This window comes from Nanorana parkeri, unplaced genomic scaffold, assembly GCF_000935625.1.
Source record: "Nanorana parkeri isolate BGI_ZX_2015 unplaced genomic scaffold, ASM93562v1 scaffold1442, whole genome shotgun sequence".
Classification (NCBI taxonomy): Eukaryota; Metazoa; Chordata; class Amphibia; order Anura; family Dicroglossidae; genus Nanorana; species Nanorana parkeri.
In genome coordinates, this window is record NW_017307710.1 from 21,772 (window position 1) to 37,826 (window position 16,055).

At 42.6% G+C, this 16,055-nt stretch overlaps 1 protein-coding gene across 1 annotated transcript in view; it reads left to right on the forward strand.

Moving 5' to 3' along the window:
* The first annotated feature begins 14,905 nt into the window (after window positions 1–14,905).
* Window positions 14,906–16,055, forward strand: part of NUAK1 (NUAK family kinase 1) — an 88,581-nt gene continuing 87,431 nt past the window's right edge. The window contains exon 1 of the mRNA XM_018570016.1: window positions 14,906–15,306. Coding sequence (XP_018425518.1) covers window positions 15,022–15,306 — 285 coding nt within the window. The 5' untranslated portion in view covers window positions 14,906–15,021. The remainder of the gene's footprint in view (window positions 15,307–16,055) is intronic.

Consider the following 16,055-nt stretch of genomic DNA (forward strand, 5'->3'; position numbering starts at 1 on the left):
AATGGCTTAATTTGAATGAAATTGATTCATGTAAAAAATCCTAACTTTCGATTTCTAGTGTGGAACAGTAGCATGTTTTACACAGTTTTCCAGTACCGAACAGTCTCAGGGAAGGAGGTGTGACAGAGCTGCACTGACAGTGGGCGGGGTCAGATTAGCAGTCTAAAAGGTGCCCATACACTCTACAACCCTCGCAAGATAAAAGTCTTGAGTTGTAAAGTACTTTAAAAAACGTCTTGGACAGGCAGATCGTACTTGCGATCATCGCAAGCCCGCCCCCCTGAGGGGCGGGCTTACAATGACTGCAAACGGGCTGTGTGCGCGTGCGCACACCGGCCGTTCGGCAGTTGTCGAACCAGCAGGCCACTAACTTGCCGAGAATCGTACGATTCCCGGCGGGTTTTCTAGCATGCTGGTTCGACGGAAGACGTGCGACTGTACAGCAGAAACGGTCGCACGCCTTCCATACACTGCACGATTCTCGTACGATCGCGGGATTTCGTACGAGAATCGAGCAGTGAAGGGCACCTTAAGACTTCCCTACTCCACCCACTGCAGTGTGTGCTGGGATATGATCCCTTCCCTGCAATAGAACTACAGGGGGGAGGTTATAAGACCACTGGCTAGGCTGATAGGCTGCACTGTGGCTAGTGGTCTAATGGAAAGGAAATGGAGGCAGAGGGCAGGAAGCACAGGCTTGTACCACGGATCTCTGGAAGACTTCATAGCTATGCAAAAAGGTAAGCACAGATTTTTGTATACTTCCGGTGACTTAATACGGTAACTTTATTTATTCAGATAGATATATCCATCTATCTATCTATCTATCTCTATATATAATATATATAATGTTTTCACATTTTAACTTTTCTTCTTCATGGGGGGTCTAGACAGTGGATACCATATACAGACACCCCCATGCAGCTGTGCAGCAACAGATCACTTCTAAGAGTAATCTCCAGAGTGATCTGGCTGAATCACCACTGCAAGATATCTTGCTACTCTTGTACTGGTGACAACTGTAACATTTTTGCATTCCCCTAGTGATAATGGCCCTTGGTTAGATCTTCCCACTAGGCCCAATTCACAGGTTGTGCAAATCTGAGTTAGGGTACAGGATCCATACTTTGGGACCTGTATCTCTTGCAAAAACAGTTTAAAAGAAAGTCTGTAGCCTGAACCAGTGACGGTATTTCTGTTAAACTGTTCTCTCAAGGCATACATCTCTAATAGTCATGATCTTCTCTTAACCCATAGTTTTTAATGATAAGCATACCCAGAGAAAGCATGCAGACAAATAAATCAAGAAGTCTGAATTCCCATCCTGCATGCTTTTTTCTAGCTCAGTAATCCATTAGATAGTAAAGCCAGGATAAGGATGGTAGCCCTGGAGACTACTTATAACAATTAGTCACCAATGGCAGCTTCCATGTTACTATCCTGATGAATCCCCTTTAAATTTAAGAATATTTTTATGTTATAGGAGAGACCTAATATGATTGTCAAGGTGCAGATAGCAGCTGTGTGATGTTATGTACTGAGCATGGTGTTGGTAGGACTAGCAAAAATATCTAGTGATGCAACATGTTGTTCTCTCAACAGACTTGAGTTGCTCAGTGACTGGCAATGTGATCTGGGGCCTATCGTCACTTAGGCCACTTGCTGTAGCTGTATCAGATAAATAGATAGGAAGGGCAGTGTCAGCTGTTTAGTATTGCTTGTTAAATTATTCTTTTTTTAGTGTTTCAGTTTAGGTTTGCTATAGACATTGCTTTAAGCAGTTGGTATACCAATAATAATCTATGACAGTTTTTATTAATATTTTTACTGTTGTTATCACTGTATGTTAGGTGGCTGCAACATCTGCAACCTCAGGTCTTTAGCATTGCTGAAACCTACTAGTCTAGTTTGTAGCTATGCAATGGTTTGATTAACAATGCTTTGTAGACACTGTGCTATCACTGCAGTAGAGCAGCGGGTACAGTTGTGCCCTAATCTTATTCACGGCCACCACAAATGTACATGCATGATTATGTCAGCTACACAAATGCTTCAAAATAGTTTTGATTGACCTTAAAAACCTCTCTTTGCCTTTCAGAGTGTTGGCTATATGAATATGTTTAATACTTTCCAGGGGAACCACAAGTGTCCATACTGTGAAGTTGGGGAGCTCTCAGAGCACTCGCACAGCGTTTCTCCATCAACAAAAAGTATTTATTTTTCTTTTAACAGCAGGTAATCAGGACATCCAACATAAAGAAAGCTTGTCTTCAGCAGAATATACATATATTGGCTCACCAATCACCAAGTCGTCTCACACACTCACAGTGTCCCAGTTTTTCAATAGTTCTCTATTGCAGCACTGCCGCTCCTGCCTCAATCCGCAGGGCCACGGTCTGGTTCCTCCAGACCACCTCAATACTGTGCTATCCTGAAGGCATGGAACCATGGAATGGAGATTTCCTCCCACCCAGAGCTCTAAGAAATCTCCTGGCTCCAGGATCCCAACTAGGATCCAGAAAACAAGGAAGGGACTGAAAAGGCAGTCCTTTCCTGGTACAAGTAATTTATTCCTGGAGCCACTCTGCCCCTCTGGCTGAGAATCCTGGGTCACTTTGAGGCCACATAACACAGTGGTATTGCCACGCAATGCAACAAAACACGCATAATTACAAATGTCAACTACACACAAAAAACGATCAATATGTGTTTGTGATGTTTTGTACATTTAGTACTGAATAAGACACGTCCTTGTATACTCCTGGTATTCATACTGTGAGTTCATACTGATGAGACTTCTGTTAGTAAAAATAAGTGAAATCATTTCACACACAAATATATATATATAAATAAATACACATTTCATTTAAAGTAACACTAAACTCAGGAGCTAAATCTTATAAATACATTCATGTACCTTAACTATTAACACAAATGTATCTTATTTGTGTATCACTCGGCTGTAGATCCTCAAATTATCTCTGAATTGGTGCCGACACTGTCCTACCTTCTGGAGGGTGCCTATATTTGTTCCCCATGGTCCCTGTGTGTGTTGTAAAGTAGCCGCCACTCCAAGTTCGCTCCTATGACTAAAATCTCACGTTTAGTTTACTAATTTGTATTGAGATTGCAGCAGTGACGTGCGGTACCTTCTGTGCTGGGTAAGGCATTCCCACAGCCCCGTCCCCAGCACGCCCCACCCTACCCGGCTCCCAGCCTGCTGACACCCCTAGCCCGCCCCGCCTCACTTGCCCGCCACTGGTTTGATTGATTGGACAGCTTGGACTAATGGCGCTTTGCCATTGGTCCAAACAATCCACAGAGCTCAAGCCTCCAACATAGAGTAGAGGCTGTTGCAGCTCTTGCCTCACTATGTTAGCTGATCTGTAACTTAACTGTCAAAAGCCAGGTGCAGCGCCACCTGTAACTAACAGGCAGCGCTCCATCCATGACAGGTTACACAGCAGGGAGGCCTGTGTAACCTACTAGAAGCTGATCTGAATGGAAAAAAAGCTGTCAGCTTCAGATTTGAAGCTGAAAGCTTTGTCCTCCTTAATACTAGGTGAGGCTCTGCCTCACCGGCCTCCCCTGACCGCACGTCCCTGGATTACAGCCCTTTACAGGAGCGAGCTTGGAACAGTGGCTACTTTACAACATACACAGGGACCATGAGGAACAAACGTAGCCACCCTCCAGAAGGAAGGACAGTGTCAGCACGAATTCAGAGATGATTTGATGATCTACAGCCGAGTGATACACAAATAAAATACATTTTTATTCATAGGTAAGGTACGTGAATCCATTTTTAAGATTTAACTCCTGAGTTTATTCTCACTTCAAGTATACAGTGTATGATTTAATTTGATAATTAGTTTAAGGGACAATGAAGATGTCCGAAGTGCAGTAATCCATAACAACCAATCACATTTAATTTGATGTCAGATGGATCAGTGAAAGATACATTTTGGCTGCTATACGCACTATCCTGCACACTGCCCTATGAAATAAGATGACAGACTCATTAACGACTAGTGGAATAGTAGATTTTTATTGTGTCTATTGCTTAACATAGCTAACAACTATTAGCATTGACTGCTATAGCAATAGAGCAATTTGTTCTCAAATTGCAGAGATATTTTAATGCTAATGAGCTATGCCACTAAAAGCCACTAAAAGCCTGAATGACATTTCACCTTACTGCTCTCTTTTATCTAACAAGGCTGCACGGCACATATCTCTTTCTACAGCTTTATTTTATTAGCATCTAAAGGATGTGAACAATGCAGATGATATAATCCTGGCAGATTGCCAAGTAAAGCGAAGATGAAGAAAACTAAGGCAGTTAAATGTAACTGTAGACAGCAGATGATTGCTGTCAGATTAGACTGTTTTGTCTGGATGAAGCAATGGTCCACTTGCCCATGGTTGCCATCTGACTACACTAGATACACCAAGTCAATTGATCTAGAGGCAGATAGCATTCAGCTGTATTGTATATTTTCATTCACTTGCTACTGTTTTACTGATAAACCAATGTCAGAGGTGTTTAGGCAGCACTCTCCCTCTCTCCGCCTGCACTGACATAAACATGCACACTCAGACAATCCAAAAACAAAAAAATCTTTCAGTGGTCAGATGGTGCATGTCTGTTCAACTGCCCTTTAATGTTCATTGTCAACCATCCCAAAATGTACAATCAGTCAGTAAAAGAAAAGCAGAACTATTAAAGCTGAACTCCAGCGTTGTACAATTGTACAGGATCCCCTCCTGTACTGAAATTGCCTACTCTGATATTGCTGCACACTGTAGGCTTCTCACAGTGTGCATTAGAAGCTGCAAGAAGTCAGATAAAGCTTGCTTCAATTGCTGGCTGGAGGACATCCAGCATTATCTAATACTTTCTACCCCAGACCTTCTGTTCCTGGCCCACACCTTTCATTCATTGGATTTCATTTATTTCAATCATGGAGGCTCAGCTTCACATGTGGATATTACCTAGGGCCAGCATGCAAATATAGTCTGCCTAGGAATGCCCACTCATCCATACTGACATCCACCCTTCAAGGCAGTTTAATTTTTTCGTAACTCATCAAAAAGAGCCATCCCACTGGATCTTGAGAGGCGTATTGAGGCAAGATGCTGTGATGTTTTTAGGAAGCTATGTTTAGCGGTATAGCGCCCTGCCAGCCCCTCCCACCAGATATGATTTGCCTGGATTTCATAGTGAAGCAGTCCACTGTCATTATTCAACTCCCTAGATGCTGGTTGCTAGGATGCTAAGTGGTCGTAGCAACAAGCCGGCGGTGGGGGTTAAATAATGGCAGCGGCAGGCTGCTGTCTGCTCTCCTTTATTGACCCATGGACCAGAGCCCCCCTTCCATCGGCGCCAGGGCATGTGCCATATGTGCCATGCCCTGGATACTGAGCCTGATGACGGTGACCCAGCGTGGCCCCGAAAGTACTTGTGATTTTGAATGACCGTTGTCATTAAAATTTATTGAATCTACTCTTGGAGTGCTGGTGACATCTTTTGGAATGCCCTGGATACGTCACTGATATAGAGTCCCAGAAGAGGTATGCAGATACACCTTACACAGTAATTTGTCCTCATGTTTCACACAACACAGACCTGGTTACAAAGCCATTGCCCGGGACTTGTGAAACAGCCATATAAAAGCAGCATATGTTCAGTGACAGAAACATATTTTTAAGAATAAGTTGCATCATCGAACTGATGTGCTTTATTATATGCTTTGCTTAGTGCCCTGGTAAACTTGTGTATAAAGCTGGCCAAACACTGCGGACGAAAGTCAAGCAGTGTGTGCCCCCCTCGGGACCCCCCTCGCATTTGACAAGTCAATTTGACAGTAGCACGCCTTGGGGTGTGGTAACACATTCCCCCATCCACATTGTGTAGCATGAAAATGGGAATCAAGTGGGCTGAATGAGAAAAAACGATTAGTGTATGGCCAACTTTAGAGGGAAAAACGAACACAACCTCTCTTTCCGAGGAAAGTACAGATACAGATACAGGTCTCTGATCTTTAATCTCCTCTTAGGTCACAGCTAGTCTTAATGATTCTAGAAATAGTTACAGAAAATGGCTCCAATAACTCCAATGTATCCTGTAACTTTATCATTATCACTTGATGTTTTATAGTGATGATGAAGCAATCATGCCAGGACAGCACCAGATAAAACCTCTACTTTGATTAAACAAGCTCTCACACTTTAAATCAGATAGTATTTATTGACATTTTCACTTTTCAAGCTCTCACACTTTAAAGGGGCTGCGGTTGTTCTAGAACTTGGTTTTCTTTCACTATACAGCTGGGTGACACATGGTTAACAGTAATCCTGGCTTAGTACACTTTTCTGGGAAATTAGAAGGAAGTAGTTGATACCGGAACGCAGAAATTATATAAGTAAACAATGGAGTATATTTATGAAATGTTCACCAGCACTTTCACTGATAAATGCTTCATAGTAGATTTTTTACCACTAACACATTAATTGTACATTCACCAGTCATGTTTGTTGTATTTGTAATATCATTGTTTCAGAGGAAAGGGGAATCCTGACAGTAGGGGAACTCCAAGAGGTAACTTCATACTTTGTAATGCTCCAAATATGAGCCATAATGTAACTGTTAAATCATTGCCCCATATTTGAACTAATACGTATATATCACGGGCTATCAGATATTGTAACATAAGCACTGCCATTAGACATATATCAGTCACATAGCTAAATAGACAAGGTCACCCAGTTGGGTTCTCACTTTATGGTCGCACTGCATCCTGTGGCAGTATGACTCTTTACATACAATGTTTCCCTATGTATTTTACTTTCATAACTGACTAGTAGTTTAAACTTTAGCCCAAAAAATGGGGGAACCTAAAAGGAAGCCTGTACTGAAAGAAATATGGGAGCTGTCATTGCTGACCCATTAGTCGTCTAGCAGACATACTGATCCTCTCACCTTTACACTTTGAGGAACTGTTCCAGAAAAAGTGTAAAGTGAAGATAGTGTGAAGTCATCTGCATTCTTGCTCTGTATTAGTGACTTACTAAAATCAGAGACAGCCAGGTAACCATCAATTCAGAAGTAGAGCTTATAAGCTTATAAGTAGAGAATAAGAATTGAGAAAGTTCACACAATAAATTGTGTGAATTTCTAGTTTAATTATCCAATCAAGTACAGATTAAAGTGCCACTAAACTCAGGAGTTAAACCTTACAAAGACATTCGAGGATCCTAACTATTAACAAAATGTATCTTTTTTGTGTGTCACTCGGCTGTAGATCCTCAAATCATCTCTGAATTGGTGCTGACACTGTCCTTCCTTCTGGAGGGTGCCTACATTTGTCCCCCATGGTCCCTGTGTGTGTTGTAAAGTAGCCACTGCTCCAAGCTCACTCCCGTGATGGACTACAATCTCAATACAAATTAGTAAACTCAATGTGAGCTTGTACTCCATCACAGAAGTGAGCTTGGAGTGGTGGCTACTTTACAACACACACAGGGATCATGGGGAACAAAATTAGCCACCCTCCAGAAGGAAGGACAATAGCAGCATGAATTCAGAGATGATTTGAGGATCTACAGCCGGCTAATACACAAATAAGATACATTTGTTAATAGTTAATGTAATTGAATGCATTTTAAAGGTTTAACTCCTGTAATTGTGTCAAATATTGCATAACAGCCGAGTGATACACAAATACAATACATTGAGGGGAACTTATCAAAACTGGAGCAGACAAAATCTGGAGCAGCTGTGCATGGCAACTAATCAGCCTCTCTCCTTCATTTTCAAATCTTAACTGACCAAACTGAAGAGAGAAGCTGATTGGTTGCCAGGCACATCTGCTCCAGATTTTGTCTGCTCCAGTTTTGATACACCCCCCCCCATTGTTGTTCATTGTTAAGGTACTTGAATACATTTAGAAGATTTAACTCCTGAGTTTAGTGTCAATTTAAATGAGTAAACATGGTTTTGCTATTCACATAATTGGATAATTGAAGTGAATCTTCACACAGTTAGTAAATAAGCATAAATGTCTTACTCTATGACGTGCTTATACAGTCATGCTTTATACTGTGCTACAAAAATAACACCTTATGTTATGAAAAATACTCTAGTTCAGTGTTTCAGTATAGGAAACGGGATAACTAATCAACATGACCTTATCTTAGGCAGATTTAGTGTTTGTAATAGCTAGGTTCTTGCCATGATGACACATTCGAATTAGGGGAAATGTTCCTTTCTTTTGATACGGGAGCAATTCAGCTCTTAAAATGCTTCCTATACTTGACAACAGTAGTAAGATGTACCAAGGGACCAATTGTTACAAGTTTTACAACTTGATGATAAGCCATGGTATTTGTCAGGGTTGCAACAGCAGTTTTAGAACAAGAACTGTCAGTATCAGTTTTCTGAAAAGCTTGTGGTTGACCCGTGAAGGCTGAAATTTTTGTCAAATTATATAGACTGCATAGTGAAAGACTGGCCAAAGGCCTTTTACAAAAATCTTCTGAGGTTTCAGGGCTCACTAAAGCTGCTGCTGCTGGTGGACGCTTTATCACACCTGGCATTAAAGCCAGGAATGCTTCTGTGTAGAGTTGAAAGAGAAAGTTTAGGTAGCTTAGACAGGTTATATAAATATAGCCTGTGAGTTATTCCAGACGTAATGATTCAACTGAGAGAAGGTCCCATGACACATGAGATGCCAAAGGTATCATGTCATCTTGTTGGCCTGGGAATTCCTTGGAATTCCCCAGAAGAGACAAGGACCGTGACAAAACAAAGGGGAGTCTAAGCTGGCCTGGTCATGCTGCCTCTTTCACATAATGTGACTGGAAAGAGAAATGAATGTGCACATATAATTATTTTATAATACCAAAATAAGAGATCTCAGTAGCTAGCATTAAAACTGTTCAAAATGTCATACAAAAACCTTGACGATGGATAGATATGTTACAACGATGACACTAATTGGTCTAGATGTCAATCAGAGTTGTGCAAAGGTTCCATGTTCCCAATATTAGGTCATTATAGGAGTGGCAGAAATCATGAGGGTTTAGCAGCTTTATCCCCCTGCAGTGTAGTCATGTATATCACCTCAATATCTGAAAATAATAAAGCTTTCTAGAAAGAATGCAGAGGGAGCACCGACGATGGTTATGCAGGTTATCCCCTTCCTATCTGCAAATGTGTGAAATGCTTGTTTATATGGACCAGGACTGTTACTTTCTCAGTGTTAAACCTCATTTGCAAAACTGTGGTAGCCAAGGGATAATTTTCACCTTTATAAACCTTACCTTGATCACAGTATTGCATAGCTGAACATTAGCTAATAATATAATGGCTTCAGAAACTCATGATCACCTGTCAATCACAGTAAAGTGCAGCGCAAACAGTTTGTCATTGATCAATTGATTTCTGCTTTTTGCAAAGTTTAAATCAGTCATGGGAATGTTACAGTGATTATAATCCATGCAGTTTAATATGGACGTAAAGGAAAATATAAAAAAGATGCTGGGAGGTTGGGATTTGCGGCAGAAGAGACATGCAAACTCTCTTCTGCCAATACAGTGTACACACTTAGCCCATTCACAGTATCTCTAAGATGCCGTGAATCGGCCAGATGCCGTGGAGGATGTAACTCCTATGCACATGTGCAGGACTTGCATTATCAGTGGACACCAAATGGCTGAAGAGAACGTTCAAGAACACAAAAGTGTCAGTGGCGGAGATGGCGGCAACGAAGGACAACTCTGAGGACTGAAGTTTAATCCGACATCGCTATAGAACGTCACACTTTTAAGGTAAGTGTGCCCTAATGTGCAAGTACGCTTTGCATACTTGCACATCAAGGCAAAAGTAAAAACAAATTGAAAGCAGTATACTGCAGTAAAAACTGCATGTCAAAACAATTATAGATAAAGATATAGGACTATTGGTCAATAGGTGAGCACATCACAAGGCCAACCAATAGTAAGCTTGGAAGGCCAGGAAACGTGATTATTTGTATACAAGTTCAGCTTACAATCTCTGAATTTACTGATCATTTTGACATGTGGTTTTCACTTTGGTCTTCCTCATATTCTTAATTTTAAAATGCACAGATTTGTGAGTTTTTTTAAACATAGTCTGTGTAGTTTAGACTTTACCTAACTGCTTGAAGAAAATTTTGTGTTCCCCACAACTCTGAAAGGATAATTAAAAGATACAGGGGTCTAATACGAAATATTAACAGGGGGCATCTCTTATCTCATACAGCAACCTTCCTAATAATCTGTTTAGATATTTAATACAAAAATAATATAGTTTGCTCTTTTTTTAAGCCCATGAGAGCTTCAAACAACAGTTATCAAAAGGGAAGAGTCAGCATAGGAATGAAATATGCGGCTTTATTGTGTCAGAATGTAATATAAATACAGAGCTACTAAATGATGGTAGTGGTTATATTTGGCCCTATGATGACCTTATGGCACACTCACCCTCTGCAGTCACCCACTAGGACTTTACAACATGTCCAGGGAGGCATGTATCACGGAAGGGCAAGCCTTTCAAATAGAGATGTGCTTGGGATGGCGCAGTAAAGTGTTTTCAGAAGTGAAGATCCTTCACTTCTAAACTGATAACACTGGAATGCTTTCTATATTATATGTCTTTAGGGATAGAATTTTTTAGGTTAATATAAACAATAAAATGAAAGCTTTATCTATTCAGATTATTAGCAGGAAATGAATTAATTTCAATATTTTTTACTACCAAATTATATTTCAATTCATTCTCTGTGTTAAAAAATGTATGGAATTTTGGAAGATTGCTTAATATGATGGTTCTTAATTCAAAATTGTATTGAGGTCAAAGTCTGGGCATGTTACTTGATTATACAGCCAAAAAACTGCATTTTTGGTTGAAGGTGGACGTCATAAACTGACTTCAGGTCTAACACAGGGGACAGGGTGTGCAGCAGTTGCTCAGAACTCAGGACATCTGCTCTGGGGAAAAGGTTTATAATTGGGAGGGGGGGCTTTTTCTTTCTATGACTGTAATTGGGGAACAGCTGACTTACAGGACATTTTTTTTACTTTAGGTCTGCTTGAAAGGATAACTATATTTTTGTATAGATATCTTTAAATTACCAAATTCCAGCACCGCTCCCTTCCAATTTTAATTATTTGGAAGAGTGGAAAGAAAATGTTGAACCCACCTGGTTATTCTTTTGTGCTTCTCATCCAACAGTAGTTAAGGGATATGAATATGTGTGTTCTGGCTAACGGGTAGGCACTTCCGCAATCCAAAGGATCTTCACAGAATACATGGCTCGATGGTGAACACAGTAGATGTAGGAATTGAAGCCCCTTAGTTCCTACATCTACTTCAATTCACAATTGTCCATGTTCCTGCTGGATCCCCAGGCAACCTCAGCAGCTGCTGCAATTTCTCCCAGCCAGTCCCTTGCCTCGTCTGTGCATACCATAGGGATACATAATAAATGGCCTCTTCATAGTATAATCCATAATGCAATCTTCTGCTCTGCACACAGAGTGCAGGGTTTAGAAATATAAAACATAAACCACAACATAAAAAAGCAGCATTTAGGAGTTTATAACATGCAGTCCAGTGTTTAGAATGCATCAGCCAAAAATATGAAATATCTCAGTAAGGGGTATGTAACATATAGCACAGCATACAGAGCGTGGTGGGGGTAAAGGGAAGTATATAATGTACACAGTAGCTAACATGAATGTCTGCATTTTGTTTGAAATGAACCACACACCACACTTGTGTTGTGGTATGAACATGGCACATTATCTATGTGCCTTAGCGGCCTGCCAGTCACCGCTTCTAGTGCCAATGGGTCCCGAAGGGAGATTTCCCCCAAAGTAGTTTTTCTGCCACTAGATGTCCACAGTCTGATGGCCAGAATCATACAAATTCCTTCCTCATTCTGGACCTGCCACAGCCTGTAACTGTACAGTGTAATGAGAAGCAGCTCAGTGATGAGCTCATCTCTCTGTCACTCTGCTCTCTCCTCCTATTTGCATGTTCCTTGTCAGCACATAAACTGACTGGCTCTTTGTGCTGCTTTTTCATCTCCCACTCTAGGCCTGCTAACCAGGGACTGCAAGAGGCTGATACTAGGTGAGATTCAGGTAACTGCACTGCTTGCATTTCAAAAATACATTTAATGGTGTATTAATGGTTACAGAGATGCATTAGTTTGCGTCTTTTAAAACTGTACAGAACTGCTTTGAGGCTGATATCAGATGGCCAGTTCTGGTGCTAGTGATATATCACCAGTGGCAGGATTGCTAAGAGGTTGCCTGTCTGCCCCTATGGAATCGCTCCCACTATAGCCAGATGCAGTAAGATGTCTCTGTCGCTGGCCTAAATGCTTCTGAATCTTGATTGCTAGCAATGGAAGTGACACCTTGCTGCCTCAGTTATAGAGGGAGTGATTCCACAGGGACAATCAGGCAGCCTCTTAGTGATCCTGCTGCTGGCAATTTTGATATATCACTAGCGGTAAGATGACTAGTAACAGTGCTGTCCATCTGACATCAGCCATACATCAGCCATAAAAAAAATCTGGCTGCATTCACTGTTCAGCTGAAAATATTTGGCCAGGCTTCTTCAACAAAATGTAATTGATTATTGACTTTTGTTGAGCTGGCAGAGCCACCCACTTTAATTTCTGTGAATCAGCTGAAATTCTAACAGTGTATGGCCAGCCTTAGGTGCATGGCCAGTTTAAAGCCTATCTCCGGGTAAAATAAAAGCAAAACTCCTTTTGCAGTGGGCTCCCCCCATGCTGCATGGGTTATCTGCTTGTTCATGTCTTAGGGGTATTGTGTGAAGCAGATATACTTACCTGATCCCCACTTCTCTCTGCTCCGCTCAGGTTGTGGACTGTCCCTTGGCATCCTCTTGTTTAATGTAGGTCTATAGGCTCTCTGCATTATATGTGATGTCCACAAGCCTCCAACCGCCAGAGCATAGGGGGGAAATCGGCTGTGGGTGACGGTCACGGAGCCAGCAGGAGGGGGGATCAGGTAAGTAAAAGTCATTTACACTGGTTCCCTGGACCAGCCTTTCTCAAACAGGGTGCCTTCTGGCTAACAAAGGGGTGCATCAAAATTTTTACACAGTGTCATGCCTCTGATGTGAAGGAGGCATCTACTGTGAGAGAGGGACTCTTTATGTAAAAGGGGACTCTGGTGTGAAGAGGGGGGACTCTGGTGTGAAGAGGGCTCTTTATGTAAAGGGGGACTCTGGGGTGAAGAGGGGTTTGTGATGTGAATGAGGGAGACTCTGTGGTGAAGAGGGGGTTGTGATATGAAAGAGGGGGCTCTGGTGTGAAGAGGGACTCTTTATGTAAAGGGGGACTCTGGTGTGAAGAGGGGCTTGTGACGTGAAAGAGGGGGACTCTGGTGTGTGAAGGGGTGTTTATGCAAAGGGGGACCCTGATGTGAAGGAGGGGGACTCTGATATGAAGAGGGGCTTGTGATTTGAAAGAGGGGCTTCTAGTGTGAGAGAGGGACTCTTTATGTAAAGGGGGAATCTGATGTGAAGAGGGGCATGTGATGCGAAAGAGGGGCTCCCACTGTAAGAGAGGGATTCTTTATATAAAGGGGGACTCTGGGGTGAAGAGGGGCTTGTGATGTGAAAGAGGGAGACTGTTGTAAAGAGGGGCTTGCAGTGTGAAAGAGGGGTTCCTAGTGTGAGAGAGGGACTCTTTATGTAAAGGGCGACTCTGATGTTAAGGGGGGTTCTAGTGTGAAGGGAAGAGTCTAAAGTAAAGTGGGAACCCCACTTTTTTGTTTTTGCATGGGGTCCTCCCTCAAAATCCATCCCATTTTAGACTGGGGTGCCTGGAGATTTTGCATACTTTTAAGGCATGTTCACACATCTGCATCACGTTAATGGCACGATTCCGCATGCATTACTTCTTACTCCACTGTAACACACAGTATTGCGGGTAGGAAGTGCATTGGGGCCCATTAAAATGAATGGCAATGCACCTGCTGCACTGGAAGGCACAGTAAGTGCGTTGCACGATAGCGTCCATTACTTGCACAGAGCCATTAATGTGGCACAAAAGTGTGAATGAGACCTAAAAGTATGAAAAATGTCAGGGCACCCCAGTCTAAAATGGGATGGATTTTAAGGTTGTACCCCACGCAAAAACTGTGATTATGGTGATGCAGAGGTGTGAACGGGCCCTTAAAGGATGCCATGATTGAAAAAAAGTTGAGTGATGGTGGTCTAGACAAAGGCAGGCCGTTAACCCTTACAGTGTAAGGGTTGCCCCAGGGCAGTTCTTTTATTGCTTTGTCAGCCACATGAGTGCCTCATCTGTGCACTGAGCTGTCCTGTATATGTGACTTGTAATGAGCTATGAACACACAATGGGAGGGCAGTGCTTCTGAGGGGACTGGGAGAGAACTAGGTGGTACAGGATGTAGGCACAGTAGCCTGTATCCTTGCCTTGTGCCCCGCTGGCTGACCCCGGCTCCCTTCTCCACTCTGACTGGAATGTGAGGGAGGGAGGAGGCCGCGCTCCACCCACATGGGCTTCTCCCCACACCAGCACACAACACGGCAATGAAAAGGGCCTCTCACATGAGCCTGCATACTACTGCTACTCGGGGGATAAAGGAAGGAACGCCGGGGATGATGATAATGGCATCAGAGAAGGTGAATCATCCTCCTGGAAGCATGCACTGTACATCTCTGCTCAGCACATCAGCAGCGCTACACCCCAGGCAGCGCCACATATAAAGACTCAATGGAGACAGCTGCTGCGAGCAACGGAGCGCCGTTCCCTGCCTCTGCTCTGCAAGTAAGCATTTGTTTTTGTGTCTTGGACTGGGAGCCGGCTGATAAGATCGCATAGCTGAGCCTTGTGCACTATGGGGGTCTGCTGATGGGATCATACACGGGCCAAATGCGTAGCTGCTGCCATCGGAGCTAATAAGTGACACATTGAGATCCGTGGAGACATGGATGAGGAGGCTGCGGGGAAGCTGGAGGCGAACGATGATGACAGCTGCCTCCATGTGGGGCTAGACAAGGGGGCTGCCGGCATGGTGGAGCAGATGAACCTTTCCTCCCCCTCTGAGGAAGAATCGGGGGGCAATACCCCTGAGCTGGTCCTGAAGCAGCAGGGGGTCAAGAGGCATAACCACAAGCACAACCTGAAGCACAGGTATGAGCTGCTGGAGACCCTGGGCAAAGGAACCTATGGCAAAGTCAAGAGGGCCATCGAGAGGTTCTCCGGCAGAGTGGTAAGTTCTATGACCTGATCACCATTGTATTGTATGGGACTGCCCATAGACCTAAAGATGGTGACACTCCTATACATATGATCATTTAGTCCTAGCTTCAATGCCACTAAACTGATTGAATTGAAGAACAATCATACACCAAACAACCTCCATTCCATTAGAAAGCTCTCGAGCAATTTCATTTTCATCCAAATTTCACGGATCATTCGTTCGTGCATGCGTGTCGTAGAACTGATCGTGATCCCAAACGTTTGCTTTATTAGATCGTTTGCATATGTGACTGATTTTCAGGCCAACGCAAATGCAAAAGAATATCATGGGGGGAATTGATCAAAACTGGAGCAGTTGCCCGTAGTAACCAATCAGCTTCTCTAATTCAGGCAAGCTTTCAAAATTAAAGATATAAGCCGATTGGTTGCCATTGGTGAATCTCCCTCCCACGTGTTGCATTGTTAAACATTTTAATTGATGATGGGTGGCTTGTTGCAATCGTGAGCTCTCAAGCGATTTTGATCAGCCGTAATGGAATTTCATTGATCGTTTCTGTTCAGTCAAACAGACGTCCTATGCGTGTAGGAGAACTGATCATAATATTGATCAATTAAGTGGATTTTTTTAATAGACCATTCGCATTTATAACAGATCGACGGTAATTCCAATCTTTTCAGTTGATTGCAAATTACGGAACAATACCGTGTGTGCTTCATCATTGATATTTGAATTGATGGTAGATGGCTTGTATGCAATCA